This window comes from Xiphophorus maculatus, chromosome 2 (assembly GCF_002775205.1).
Source record: "Xiphophorus maculatus strain JP 163 A chromosome 2, X_maculatus-5.0-male, whole genome shotgun sequence".
NCBI lineage: Eukaryota > Metazoa > Chordata > Actinopteri > Cyprinodontiformes > Poeciliidae > Xiphophorus > Xiphophorus maculatus.
Genome location: NC_036444.1, coordinates 26848339 through 26864032, shown reverse-complemented (window position 1 = coordinate 26864032; position 15694 = coordinate 26848339). Strand labels below are relative to the sequence as shown.

At 39.3% G+C, this 15694-nt stretch overlaps 1 protein-coding gene across 2 annotated transcripts in view; it reads right to left on the bottom strand.

Moving 5' to 3' along the window:
- Positions 1-15694, bottom strand: part of LOC102228383 (EGF-like repeat and discoidin I-like domain-containing protein 3) — a 28128-nt gene extending 12434 nt beyond the window's left edge. Inside the window, exons 1-4 of one of the 2 annotated variants that reach the window (XM_023350824.1) lie at positions 15493-15694; positions 4404-4526; positions 4094-4225; positions 2601-2633 (exon numbers count right to left, since the gene is read on the bottom strand). In XM_023350824.1, coding sequence (XP_023206592.1) covers positions 2601-2633; positions 4094-4225; positions 4404-4526; positions 15493-15562 — 358 coding nt within the window. In that variant the 5' untranslated portion in view covers positions 15563-15694. The remainder of the gene's footprint in view (positions 1-2600; positions 2634-4093; positions 4226-4403; positions 4527-15492) is intronic. The other variant, XM_023350828.1, reaches the window with a different exon arrangement.

Sequence of the window (15694 nt, the reverse complement as noted above, 5' to 3'; positions counted from 1 at the left end):
TAGTTTCGCGTCCTCCATGTTAAGAGGGTATTTAACTCAGACAAAATAAACCAGGAAACGCTCATCCCCTCTCCATCCGGACCATGACGGGGCAAGAACGCATGCCAACACCCTGTATGTATTCATCAGGGACCACGGAGCCCAGTCTGCCCAAACACACACACACACACACACACAACCACATCCTGGGAGGAGTGAAAACTCTCCCCAAATCTACTGACAGATTAGTACACTCATACACGCTATCTGGCGACTTCCAAAAAGTAAAAATATGCGCCTGAAGCCGCTCTGAAACTTTTGGCTTCAGAAGATGATAAACAGGAAGAAGGATCCTTCCCTCACTGTTTCCACCCATCTGCTTTGGCTTGAAGTGAGCCGCTAGTGGCATCACTCTCTCTTTCTCTCTCTTTTCCAACACGCTCTTGAACGCACTTCCTTCCCTCTGCCACCCTTGGAGGCACTCAGCCCGGTTTGACAGGGCAGTCAGAAACGCCGCAGTCAGACCCGAGTAGCGAGTGTGACACTGTAAAGAGGGCAGACTTAATTCACCTTTCCGCCTCCATGTTCGCTTTTTTCGCCCGGCAACAGCAGCAGAGCTGACGTTCCCGACATTCATTGTGGACCGCCACTTTCTGTTGGCTGCATTTGCGTGAGGGATGAACCATGTGTGTGTGTGTGTGTGTATGAGAAAACAGTCTGTACATGAGATCATGAGCGGTGTGTGGTTTATTCTTGTGGGATGTACAGCGAGCACGTGATTAAGCTTTTTCTCTCATATTTGATTTCCCTTGATCCGTTTCTAAAAAGGGACGGAAAAAAAAGAAAAGAAAAAAGCATTTGATCTAAAATGCTTTTGAACATATTTTTCACAGTTGACACCAAATCCTAATAGACCAAACACGGTCACTTTTAGCTCTCTATTCCAATCCATTTTGAATTCTTAACATGTTCTTTTTCTCAAAATTTGTCTTCTTAACTGTCATGGAAAATATAACTAAAGAAACTGAACAAATTGTTCACACTGAAGGAACAGAGCCTACAGAAACAAACTGTTCTTCTTTCTGTAATTGGTCGACTAAAGAGCGACTCATCTCTTGCACTGTGGAAAAGGCATACGATTCGATACAATAAGAAGTTGAAAACCACTAAATTGCAGACATCACTTTGTGTTTTTCATACAGCAAAAATATTTAAACGTTCCACATATTATTATAACTACAATAATAGTTATTTTAGCAGATGTACAAATAATAAACTTATTTTCTGTTATAAATGGGGGGTAGCAATACTTAAAACTCACAATACACGACACTTATTTCACGAGAACGAGCCGAGACGAGATTTTAATATTACTTTCGAGAAAACTACGAAGATCAAATTTATGCTTAAAAGGGCTTTTATGCTGCATATTTATAGATTGTTGTCACAAATTCAACAAACTGAAATTTCATTTCTGATTCATTTTCATCTCTTCAGACTTAAGGACAGTTGTTTCATATGCATGGCCTGCCGTACTTTATTTCCCAGTTGCTACTGATAATGGGTTGTGATCGTTATGTAGCTTAACGTACCATTAGACATCCATCCAGTGGTTGTCATAGCAATGCTTTCTGCCTCTTCTTACATCTAAAACAACTTGGAGTACTTTGACATTTTTCATGTCTTGTCTCTCTGTTGCATTTATAGTTCCAACCAGAAACCCAAAATTGAGCCAAACAAATGATGCGAGTGTAGCTCACATTACAGCTTTTTCAGGAGATAGCCTTTACCTCAACTGGAAATATTGTGATGTGTTAATATTGCAAGATCTTGTATGACATCTCCTTGCCAACCCCTGCAAACCCCTAGTTATATGTATATATATTTGTTTAAAGCTTTTTTGCCTCAGTGATTTTTCTACCTATTATATCCTGAGAGTCTGATGCCAACCTGTGACCCCCAACCACCAACAAAGAGCACTTCCGCTGTCACTCGTGTCAAGGGACGCTGAACCCTCCCCGACCTCGTAATCCACATGAGAGTTTCCCATGACTCAGCACTGCCACATTAAGTCTTCATATTATTAGACGGGACGGTTTCAACCAATTAGTGGAAACGACTTCTCTGCAGAGGCCTGTTAATCCAGCAGTAAATTTGACTTGTGGATGAACAGATTTTAATGAGCTGTGATTTGTGGCTTTTGCAGTTGAGCAAAAGGGCAAACGGATAGTTGGGTTGTATTTAAAACGTTAAATGAGAGTAATCCAAGTTGTGCTCTAGGGATTCTGGTTTAAAATAGATAACAGGAAGGGACTTAACTGGCTCAGGCGCCAGTATGAGGCGAGAATGGTAAGATAAGACCCGTGTGGGGCATCTAATGCAGAAATAACAGTCATATTTTAGGTCCTCGCCTTGGCTCGCGAACAATTCCTTGTTGTGAGAGATAAAGCTGTAACTGGTGATTATCCCATCTGTGTTTACGTGTGTGTTCTTGGTATTCCACCACCTCTCCATGCAGCCAAGAAAACAAAAGAACATCTAGATCTGAAGAGCGAAAGAGACAGCAAGGCACACACACACAAACATGGCGATTGCTTCTCAAGCTGCGTTTCCACCGTTACCTTTTGTAGAGTTTAGATTTGCTCCCTGGACACCTGGGAGGGAAAGAAATTCATGATCAAACAGAACAAACTTGAGCTTGTCTGATATAGTGATTGACTAATTTTATTCTTAGTGCACATTTGGTTGCTGTTTTTCAAGTAAACGGCAGCCATCTGTCTGCGTGTGCAGCAAATGTTCCCACCGTTCCCTTCTGCTTTTTGGGATGACCCTGAGTTAACCAAAGTGGTCTTAGTACGCAAACAAGAGGACAGCCGCCAACTTTCTAGAGGTCATATGTGGGGAAGACAGCAAATCCAAGTTAATGTTCCAGTTGCAGGGCAGAATAGCAGTTATTAGTATTTTATTATTAGCAAGACGAGTCAATAATGTATTGTTTGCTTCTAAACACCATCTTCACAAGTACAAGCTGTATAGAACTGTGTGTGTCAACTGTGGTTTACTGCTATGCAAAATATTAAGTACAAGTAATTCAAAATTTACTGCAAGTTTTAATAGGTATGGACAGCTATGTTGGATTTTTGAAGTGGAGTTGGTGCAGAAGCTGATGTTCAGAGCAGGTATCTCTACATTATATTTTTGTTTATTATGAATTGAAAACCTCAAACTTTAATCTACAAAATGAAATGCACAATTGCTGTGTAAAGTAACAAATAAACCAGGACGTCATAATTGCGAAGAGATCATATTCATATTTTTAAACTTGCTTTTCAGCCAGAATAAGACTGCATTTGCTTATAGCAAAGTTGAAATTTGTCAAAATGGTGCAGTTTGCATTAAAAAAATGATTAATAAACAATCATTAAAAAAATACAGTACAGTGGAACCCTGATATTCATGGGGATTAGGGAATACAACTATCACTAAATAGCTGAAACTAACATCCACAGTCATTCCAAAACGTGGGCACTGCGCTAATCGGAGCGCCATAGCAGTGGCAGAAATATTATTTCTAGTCAGCATTTTCTGTATTTAACAGGTGTTTGTGTGTGTAAATATGACCAATAACAGAGGAAAAGTACTGACCCTTCCTGTTCATCTCCAACACACTAAAGGCGCTGTAACACCCTTTCAACAACAGCAAGAAAAATGACTCGAACAGCAACCAATAACTTATCAAGTAGCATTATGCTTATGCATTTCAGCTTCCCAAGCTGCTTTTTCTGTCGAATACTTTAGACGAGCTCTACAAAACAAAAAATCTGTGAATTGGATGATTTTAATTTAGAGTTTAAAAATCTGCAAATCCTGCTCTGTGAATAAGCAGGGGGTCCACTGTAATTCTACACCATTATCCAAAACTTTCACAACCAATTTAACAAACGTACGGTAGCAAGCTGCTGAAAGACAGTTTTAATTTTTTCTATTTTTAAATCAGACCACAGGAACACAAAAACTGTATTGCCAACAAAAACGTCTACCTTTTATTACCCAAAAACTTCAGAATAAACATTACGTTAATGCTAAAGCTATTTCAAATGGAGCACAGTCTTACTGGTCTGGCAGTGGACTCCTTCATAGCCGGGCTGACATTTGCAGACGTACTCAGTGAAGACGTCACCGCGCCGGCTCTGGCCAGTCGCCTCGCAGACGCCGTCGTTCTGACAGGGGTTGGGGCTACAAGGCCCTTCAGGACGAGAACAAAGCAAAAAGAACGCGAAAGCAAAGCAAGTCATCATGTGACCTCTCTTTAAACGTGTTAGGAGCTCTTCATGGTGTTAGGAGATCCTAATGGCATCAAATAATGTCATTATTTTATGCATTCTCTCAAACATCTGGTGGGTAAATGAGGAGAATCAACGTACCTGTCTCAGTCTCATTGCAGGTTTCACCTGAAAAGCCGTCGGGGCAGATGCAAATGAACGGAGTCCCGGTGCCGGTCACACAGGTTCCCCCGTGGTTGCAAACGTTCACTTCACAGAGGTCACCTGCAAGCAGAGCGAGAGCGACACCAAGAAAAACTTATCTTACAACTATAATAACACTTTATATATCCAAATATCTGTATACTATATCGGGGTGGGCGATATGGATTTAGAATTTTATTGTGATATTTTGCGGTGCTATTGCAATAAAAATGATAAAAAAATTATGACTTCTTTTTTAAGGTAAATGTATGGCCATGACTGCATGGCACAGCAATCATAGCGCCACAAATATTGCTCTTGAAAAAAAAAAAAAGAAAAGAAAAAAATCCCATTTGAAACAAACGTCTACAGGACTCCACTTACTAAGAAAAAACATTTAAACAGTCATTTATTTCACCAAAACCTCAAATGGTAGCAGCATATGATATTTATTGGTGATCTCGTGTAACAAACAAGTGGAGAAAATAGTAAGAATAACTTTTCCAATAATGCTGTCAGTTTTGAATTGTTATTTAGCATAAATAGCATAAATATATATCACAAGACTTTTTTTTTCTTTTACAAATAATGATAAGCAATACGATAAATTCCCACTCCTAATGCAATATTTCCAGGCCTTGAGTTCTGGCCCAGAAAAATCTATTTATTGGAGATTTCTGACTTGTAGGTAGAGTGCATTTGTATAGTTTAGGCATAAACTAAAACAAACATGCATTTAATTTTAAGTTTTGAGATCACATTAAGGAGCAAACAATGACATAAGAATCCACCCTCTTTCTGTTCTGTTGTATTCTATGCTGCTGCATTGTTGGGCTAAATGACCACCGGCCTGGTACAGGTTGAGTGTAACAGTGTGAACAGCTGAGTAAGCCATCGCCACCCTGTAAACAACAAACACTGGATACTTCCACCAGCAGGCAGCTGCTGCATGACATGAAGCTGACAAGCTGGCAGTTCTCTCTGATGAGGAAAATCAGCTCACATAAAGCTGAGTGGAGAGAAAATACAAAAGAAGAGGCTCCAAGGTTCCATTTGAAAACATTAAGAACTGAATCAATTTCAGATGTCTGGTCTTTACAAACTTACCAAACAATGAGAAAAATAACTAAGAATTTACAGCACAGCAAGCACTGTGGCTCTCTCTTTGTAAAGGGGAAGTATTATGTGTTTTCCATAGCACATTGTGCTATTTATAGTACAATCAAGTAACTGTTACCTTTAGTTCTAAAAATGTATCATATATCTAATATGACTTACAAGAAATTTGACTTCATCATTTTACACCTTGAAATTGGGCCTCTGTCTCTTTAAAAACTCCTGCTCTTTCAGGAACTCCACCTTCAGGAAGTCATCACAACATGGCTCCTCTATTAACCCTTTAGCAATGTTTTTACCAAAATTGCTCTGGAAAGTAGCTTCCATGATGAGCTCAGAAGTTGCTCAGTTCCACCAGGTGTTTAGAAATTGCTGCTGGCTAGTCTGAAGGAGCTGAGTGAAGGCGTCACAGGGAGGGCTGCTCTGTGAGCCGGAGGCTCAGAAAATTGGAGCCTCCCAAGGAGGAGCTTCGTCCTCAAAGGCGGGGCTAGGTCCACTCAGGCGTTCTGCACAGCAGAATGGTTGCCATGGAGATTTATGGAATTCTCAAACATGCATAAACGAATCAAAGCAACACTTCAGGTATGTTTTTTGATGAGGAAACAACATTATAACATGATGCAAAGCTAAAAAAAAAAAAAAGTAGATTTTACTTTTGCCCCTTTAACACTAATTTTCATGAAGGCTTATAGCAGGGGTGCCCAAAGTCGTTCCTCTTTGGCCAGCATCCTCCATGTTTTAGTTCTCTCCCTGGTGGTACCAACAAGCTTTTCAGGATGTCAATGTTCTTCTTAGGCCTTCTAATGAACCATCATTTGATGTAGGTGCGTTAAACCAGGGAGAGAACTAAAACACGCAGGACGCCGGCCCTGGAGGACCGACTTTGAGCACCCCTGGCTTATAGGCATTACTTTATGAATAGCTCTCAATGTGTAAATGACAGAATTTCAGCTCATTGTTTGGCCTTTGACTGGAATCGTGCTAACCACACATTTTGTCTTTTAGTTATTCTATTGTGGATTTGATGAAACAGTTGGGATTTCAGTTCTGTTGCATTACTCTGTCAAGCTTGAGCAGTTTAACAGATGGCCTGGTGTTTACTACGACCAAAATTCAAAAAAGGTTTCAAGCTATCGGGCGTCTGCCAGTTGGCCAGGATGAAAATAAGACAAAAAAAAGAAGAAGTTTGACATCTGTTATGAATCAGTTTTTCTCATGCTGTGTGGTCATCACTATCATCATTCAGAAGGTGATTCTGAGCACAGCTTGTGTTTACCTTCTGCTCCCCATCATACAGCAGCTCTTCAACTTACATTTAAAGCTCAATGGAAATCAGTCCAGACAAAGAAATGGAGATTTGGGAAGAAAATATAAAAATGGCTTCATTATTAATGCTTTTCCTTTTTCTAAGCAAAGAAGGTTGGCCTACTGCCTGTCATCTTTAAGAATCTCTGGTTCACATGTATACACCGCCACAGAGTTTTGCAAAAATATTTACGATGAAAATTGTTAGTATTCCAGAACGTAAATGTCAGTTTTGTGAAATATCCAAGTCAGGGCCTGAGTTTCTCCAAACATGGTGCTACGGGTTCTGATAAAAAAAACAACATCAATATTATTCGTATATAATAGACAGGACAGAAACTGTGTGGTTTATTGAAATGCAACATTGCAAAATGTTTTCACATAGCTGTTCGTTTTAGAAGGAAGCTCTCTCCTTTCGCTTTCAAAAGAAGCCAATTAAGTTTCATTTATAGAGTACAGCACCATAACACCTTTCATCTCAAGGCAAGTCATTTCAATCATACACACATTCCAATTGATTCCAGTTATCAATAGGGAGCCAACAATCCAATATTCTCACTTCCGATACTGAAAAACACTGAATTGAATATTTCTTTTTTGCAAACAGACTGAATTACAAGTTTATTTGGTAACTCTGCACCAGTACAGCACTTAAATACATCAATAGTTTCACAAGTTAGGTCAAACATGTAAAAACAACTTTAATTTGTTAAGTCAGTGCAACTAGGAGTACAACAGCCAATGTAAACTGACTAAAATAGGTTGCCTTTGTTGGTCAAACATATATAAAAAAAAATGCAACAAACCTTCTTTCAAATGGTACAGAAAGTGCAATTGATGTCCCTCAGAGCACAAAAGCATAGAAATAGGCTGAATAGATCTGACCTTCTGGTTCGGGCGCATTGTCCCCGATACCTGGTCTGATCTAGAACTTTTTTTAATATCAGGACAAGTAGAGATATTGATATCAGAACAAAATAAATATACCAATTCATTTAAATTACACTTCCTTTTAAACAGCAAGAGTGGCAGTAAGTCAAACTCTACTGGTACAGATGAATGAATAAATTTTTAAAGAAAGGTCAATTAAAAAACAATAAATCTTACAAATAAATATGTGTTTTGTTAACACCTTTCTGTTTTTACCCATGTCGAGCAATACACACGACCTAAGCAATATTTTAGCAAGAATTGTGGAGATGCCTGGTGTACAGCTCTACGCTGCTGACGGAGTAAGAGAGAGAAGAGATCGTCTCTGGAAGCATCTCGTTTGGTTTATCCCAGAGAAGCACTTCCTGTGGATACGGTGAGATATGAGAGACGCATCCAATGTCAAGGCCTGTCGACTACGTTCACATCTCATGGGATTCTCCCACCATTAGACCAACAACTCCTCTTTATCTGAAAAGTCGCTGCTTGTTTATCTTTGGGGAGGAATGAAACCTCCCTTCCTATGCCAGCTCCTTTCAGGAAACTAAAATGGATTTCTGGAACAATCTGATCCAGGTTGTTGTATTAAAAAAAAAAAAGTAAAATAAATTTAAAAAAATTTAAAAACTAGACGGATTTCTCTGCTTATTTAACGGTCTCTGTAAATGTTTGTGGTCTGCACAAACTGAGGGGGTAAAGTCAGCTCCCAGCCAGGAAATTAAATTAGTGATGAAACAGTAAAAAGTTGTCTGCCAAGAACAAAACCACCAAAAGCATCTTTGAAATTTCCCAAAATGATGAGACCGTCTGTGAATGCCGCACACGAATAAAATGAGGAATAGAGAAAAACCTGCGTAAAGCCACACAAATGATGAAGTATGATTCTCAGTTTAAAATATAAGCAGCCGTGTTACACAGTTGCCTGGGCTGTTTATGGCTTGTTCTCTTTTCACGGGAAACGAGAAGCTTGTCTCACAATAAAGGTGATTCAGTTTAAGGCGGAGGCTAGTTTACATTTCAGGGGATTTCTTCATTTACCACAAATGAAATGCACAAAGGGTTTAAGTTGTGTTTGCTAAAAATATATATTAAATACATAGATGCATGTAAATAGAAATACTCTATATTTTTGTCATTGGAAAAAATAGAAAAATGTCCTATTTTGGATCAATTAGCCTAGTTCGGCTACATTCACACAGCAGGTCTTGATGCTAAATTCCAATTTTTTTGCCAAAATACGATCTTTTCTTGCATAGTTGTTCATATTACTCATTAAATGTGACCGCAATCAGACTTGTGTGTGAACGGCTTGTCACCCCAAAACAACTCGTATGTGCAGAAGAAGAAGGTAGGCGTCATAGATTGTAATGTTTGTGGAAGTAATAATGCACGCTACCGTCTATGGATCGCTTTTAAAGTTGTTTAGCAATGGGAGACAACAGTGTTGTCACAAGAAAATGTAAGCAACACAAATAGCAATGGGCTTTTTGTGGAGAGTTGACTGCAATTTTTATAGAGAAGCCCGTTTGGAGGCGTAGTCAAAACCAACCTTTCATAATTTGTTTTTGTAATAATTGTAGTTGCTTCAGCAATTGTTCACATCTGGATTTATTGCTTCTCGTTTCTTCTGGTACAGAATTATGGCGCAGGTCTCGTGTCATCGACACAAAAGTCGTATAACATGCGACATGACCTTTCAGAATCCAGAAGCTTTGAAAGCCACCACATACATATCCGATTTAGCTCCACATAGGGAAGTTGCACAAATTTATTTATTTTGGAATTGGGCAGTTTGGACTGCTATGAAAGAGCTGGATGTGGGTCACAATTAGGCCTATCACAATGAATTTTGCTGAACAATAAATTGTTCCAGAAGTTATTGCGATAAATAATAACGTTGTTTTGAGACAATTTTCTAGTAATATAATGGTAATGGCATAATAATGCAAGAAACATTCTCAAAGATCAATAATGTTCAAATTTTAATGAACATTGAAGACTGGAACTAGGAGATATTTTAAATATCCACAAAAAAAACCCAGAAACAACAAATACAGTAAATTGAATTATGAAATTTCTAAACAAAATTGATGTTCAAAAAAAGATATAGTTGAGACTAATTTACCAGACTGAAGACTTTTGTTATCATCCAATTTTCTTTATTTGATGATTTATTGCTTATTGCGACAGGCCTAGTTGCAATTACCTGTTGTGTGTACGCAGCCTAAATGCCATGTCTTTTTTTTTAAACTACAATAAGAAAAACAAGCCATCATGTAATTCATTTTCTGCTAAATATGGGCATGACCTAATACTAAAGAAAAAAACACATATTTGTCCAAATAGTTAAGAAGGTACCCAGTGTTGTGCCAGCTCGGTCCTGACCACCATTAGGAAGGTATGCAGAGTTATAGTTGGCAGGAAAAGCCATTTCCAGATGGCATTGTGTTATTCTCTGTCCATATTATGAGTCATGGTCTGAGTCGTTTCCAGTTAGCCTCAACCCAAGAAAATACCAGAACAAAGAGAGGTAGCTGCAAGTGACAACACAGTCCCCAGAGACACAAACCAAACACGGGGTAGGGATGTTATGCGACTCCCCAAAACCAGATGCTAAGTCGCAAAAGGAGCATTTGAGCATGATGGTTTTTTAAACATTCAGACCTAAGCTTGAGGAAAGCAGCCAGGCTATTATGCTGGCAGTTTATTTTACGGGGGGAGTTGTTCTTGGCTGCAGTAATCAAGATAAATGTTTTCTGAATGATGCCCGGCACAAAGCATGTTTTCTGTGCGAGATTGCAGAGGATGTTATTACGAGTGACTCAGCACAGCGGCCCGATGACCACATCCCACTCAGTATGTTTACACTGAATTGACCTTTAAATTGGGAGCGGTCAAAAGTCAGAACTTTTAACCGCTTTGACTCATTTTGTTTTTTGGTGTGTCCATGATAAAAAAAAAACATAAAAAAAAAAGTATTGTTTACGGTTATTTAATTGTACTTAGATTGAAGGACCGTTATTTGTGCTTCAAGGTTTCCCCCAGAAAACTCGCCAAGCCCGGTGGTTGGATGCTAGGGCAGTCATTCATCCAACGGCCAATCATGTTTTTGAGTTAAAAAATGTTAAAGTTGACAAGAAATTTGAAAATATCCCTTTTTTAAAATACATTTTAGCTAGGTTCTACAGAAAAATAAGCAAATAGGCTGATTTATTTAAAATAAAAACTTTATAGAAGAATCAATTAACTGTTATGAGCTCAGACAGTTCCACCAGGTGTTTGCTAATTGCTGCTGGCTAGTCAGAAAGGGCTGAGTGGAGTAGTAACAGGGGAAGGCTGCTCTGTGAGGTGGGAGCTTAGAAACTGCAGCTCTGAGGAGGAGCTGCGCCTCGAAGGCGGAGCTAGGTCCCAACAGGCGTTTTGCACAGCTGAATGGTTGCCATGGGAGATTCAAGCATTTCTTGAACATGCATAAAAGAATCAAGGCAGTATTCCAGGTACCTTTAAGATGAATAAACAACATAACACGACGTAAAGCTAAAAACTCTGTTTTACATAATAATGCCCCTTTAAGAATAAAAATAATCAATGGTTCAACTAAAAATACAAAAAAAATTCATACCAAGCTGTACCTGTAAACTTTTTTGTTAGGTTACTTTATTGAAGAGCCTATCAAGGCTAGTACCTGCCTTCTGATTCCCATCATGTGATGGAGTATTTTATTTAATTTCCCTATGGGATTAATAAAGTATTTTTGAATTTAATTTGAGTATCTGAAACATATGACGCTTCTCTGGTGAGATCTGAGATATTAGCTGGAGACAAAAGTACAAGAAAGGAAAATATGTGAAGAACGGAAGCTGCATTATTACGACAGCAGGAATAACATGCAGTAGTAAGTCAGTCTTCGCATTACGCAGCAACGCGCTCTGCTCTCTGCACCGTCATGCTGGGCCACACAAACCAACAGGACAGTGCAGGACTCAGTGTTCCAGAAAGCAAGGGAGCGAGTGTCGTGCCGCCTGCATTCGTAACCCTAACTCTCAGCAATTGTGGAAGCCGTTAAAGACGCGTTGACGTGCGTTCAGGCAGCCTGTGGCGCTCGTTAACAACCAGCTAGAAAACAGCAGAGCAGAGAGCTTCAGGGGAAGGGAGTCAAACCTGAAGTGTAACAGGAAATGAATTTACTGAGGATTAACTAAAATGAAGAGTAAAGCTTTTTTATTATTATTTTGTGCATATTCTGAGATCAGCAGGACTCCAGCTGCAGGTGAGATTTCAGTAATCTGTGATTGCAACTCCAGAGCACAGCCATCTGCTCCTGCTCTAAAAGTCTATAAATACACACAGCGGAGTCACGCACCAGAAACACCACAACACACTTTCCTCTGAAGAGTTGGAACTGAATAAGATCCGGGAATAAAAGCATTTCAAAAACTACCTTGATTTTTCTTTCTTTTTTCAAACCATAAAAGCCAATGCTGATTTCCTCTTTCTTGTTATATCTAAACTGAACTGATTTGAATGAACAATTTGCAATCTCTGATTCAAGTGCTCCCTGGCTCTGTTAAAAAAAATAAATAAAAAATCACATGGCTGCATGTAAAATATTGAACACAGCAGATTGGAAAGTAGGGTGACAGATACTAATAAAGTATCCAAAATTAGAAGACATTCCACACTGTGATAAAATATTGATCGGGGAAGCTGTTCAATATTGAAATGAGATGAAGGGCAAAAGGAAACACAAGAAAATCTTGTATTGAGAGACAAGGGGGATAAAAGTGATCAGTGCTGAAAAAGGCAGAGGCCTGGAGGGAAATCCCATCAGAGGGAGATGGGATGAGTCAGAACTGTTGTTGGAATATTCATATTTGATTCACACAACCATGAGACGTACCAAGGGCTGCACAAGATCTGGAAGACATTTAATTGTGATGTTATTGCTGAAAATTTAGTTGATTAAGTCAATTGTGAATATTTTTTTCCACAGTTTTTCCCCACAGTATCTGGTTACCATTAGTAACACATTACACAGTCATGGATTAAAATCCTGTAGTGAGACCTAAGTCCCTCCGCTCAATCCAGTCCAGGTCCGTTTGAAGTTTTCCAATGAGCCACTGGAGGATCCAGAAGAGAGGGGCAGGAGAAGGTCAGGAGGTCAGATGAGATCAAGCCACTATAAACCAAATAAACTTTATCCCATAGTATCAAATACTTATTCCATACAAGAAAACTCAATTATTTAACAATCATACAATAAGATTTTATTTTATTTATTTTTTCTAGAATTGGTCTCACAAGCTGCTTATAAATGACACTATAAAAATAAATCTTACTAATGGAAACATTGAGGCCTTGTGGAAAAAAAAACAAAAAAATTCTTTGATAAAGTTTTTGCGGTGGGATGAGGTGGGGGTTTTTTCAGCCCTATCGAAACGCTTTTTTTTTCACGTCACGAGTCACAATGTCAACAACCGAATGTTACTATTGCCGAAAACGACGACAGGAAATAGGATGATGATTGATTGTTTTTGTTTCTTTGTTCGGACAATGTGCAGCTATCTCCACCGGCACAGCATCACAAAGTTCATAAGAAGTTGTGTTTGTCCAACAAGTTGAATCCATAACTCTTCTGTGAAAAAAAATAAAAAAATTGCCCACTGCAATTTCCTAAGTCTACGGGTTTTGTTGCTCCAATGCTTGAAGAAGACGTGGATTGAGGTCTTCACTTTTACACCCACCTCTCATTCATCTCCAGATACAGATACACCAACGTTCACAGCTACATGAGCAGTGTAGCTAGCGGCAGCTTAAGGAACAACATGTACCGCAAAAACCAACATCCTCATTTCAGGAGTTATGCTTTATAAACCCTAAATTAAACCCACATACTAGTCAATGCACGATGTTCTGAGTAACGGTAAAGCACAGACATTATTATATTAGCAGGAAATTAAACTCCTGTGTGCTTTCCACTGCTTGAGACACTGAGGTCAGAATTACTTGGGTGATATATTGCCAATTAAAATGCATCTTCATTAATCTTCAAGTGAATTTGAACCAAATTTAATACAGAATGGTTCATATATACCTGCATACAAGCAAAGATTATACACAAACGCATGATGAAGCTTTCCCATTGGTCCAATGTTAGGCTATTTTTAGCCCTGGTTCACTTAGCCAACAAAAGTGCTTCAGTTGTGAGGAAAAAAAAAAAGAACTGTCTCAGCCCTGACACAGAACACAGCTTTCCACTTCTCTCCACTCAGCAGCTAAAGCAACAGACAAGCAACCTACAACCTGCTGAACACAACCTATCACGTTAAACCATGCAATCAGCTCTTCCTTCTAAATAATTGCCCTGTATGCATTTTACAGGACAAGATAGCGACGCATCGCTCCCATCTGTCATCCTCCGGGCTACAATGTCAACTTTGTTAGGAGTGGAAGATCCAGCGACAGAATCCAGGAAATATGACTAATCTTTTATCACCACACCTATTTTTCAATAACTGTCACCCATGAACCGCAGAGAAAGAAAAACAAAAACAAAAAAACATGTTCAGAGACATCCCGTGCCTCTGGAGTCCTCTGGTTTTCATGCCATCGTTTCAAAGGAAAAAAAAACAACACAGGTAACGAATAATAGACAGCCTGCATGACTACTGCTACTTAAAGCACTGAGTGATCAGTTGAGAAAATTAAATGGGGTTTCTTCTGAAACGCCAACTTAGAGCTAATCAACAGTTCAGTAAAATAAAAAAAGTGTTGAGATTAAGAAAACAAGCCATAAAAGACTCACTCCACAACAAAACTTGATCAAATGTGGAGTTTGGTGATGGGGGGGTTCTTACAGCACGCTTCATGTCAAACAAGGAGACTTTAGGAGCGTGGGTCGCTGCAGGAGGAAAAGCCACAGGCTGACATCTGGTGAGAAATACACAATCAAGTTGTGTATTCCTCGCTTCGACAGCATGACATTTGGAAAATCCATCATCCTAAGAAAGCACTTCCTGTTCCTTGGTATGTTGGTAAGCACAAATGGAGGCGAGGGGGTCAGGGGGAAGTCAAGACGTTTTACCTTTTGTTCATTGGCCTAAATGTCTTCAATGCATGGAAATACAAACAAAACCAAGCTGCCAAAGGCAGGAGGTTAAAACTGGAGACGAATAATAGACAGCCTGTGTGTCTCCTGCTACTTAAAAAAGAGGTCAAGGCACAAAAAAATACCAAAAGGCTTTTATTATTCTGTAATCCATGTTGCTAAAGTGTTTCAATTACTGAATAATTTAGTTATTAAAACTATTCTCAAAATACGCGATGGTAAGTTATAGCCTTCATAAAATGTGGTGGACAAATTGCGTGTATGTGTTGAATATCTCACATGTATTGTACATTTGCGCCTTCTACTCATCAGTGCGCCTTTACAGCTCATTTTTCAGTTCATTTCTTCCCAACTGAATTAATGATTTGGCGACCTGAAACTGAGTCTCCGCTATCAAAGAAATAAGTAAAACACGGTCTCCCGGGGTTTTATAGTGAGTCAATTAACTTAATTCGAGAAGAAAGACACCTGGAGCAACTTTAGAGAACTGCGTCCATCACTCGAGCAGAACCACGGCCGTCCTGGCCGTTAATGAGCTCGTTTGAACTGTAAACAAACACGAGAACTGTTACAGCGCGAGCAGCTTACCTTTCACCCCAAACACCAGGCAAGCTGCGAGAAGTTGCGCCCAAAAGAAGTAACGCGCCTGCTCCTCCATGGCCGCTGTTTCCGTCTGTCGAAAAAAAATAATAAAAAGAAAGAAGCTGCAGTTTGTCAGTCTGCGGGACAACGGCTCAGTCGGAACTCCGCGGCGGTTTGGTTTGGACGCTGTTGCTGCTGCTGTGGCTCG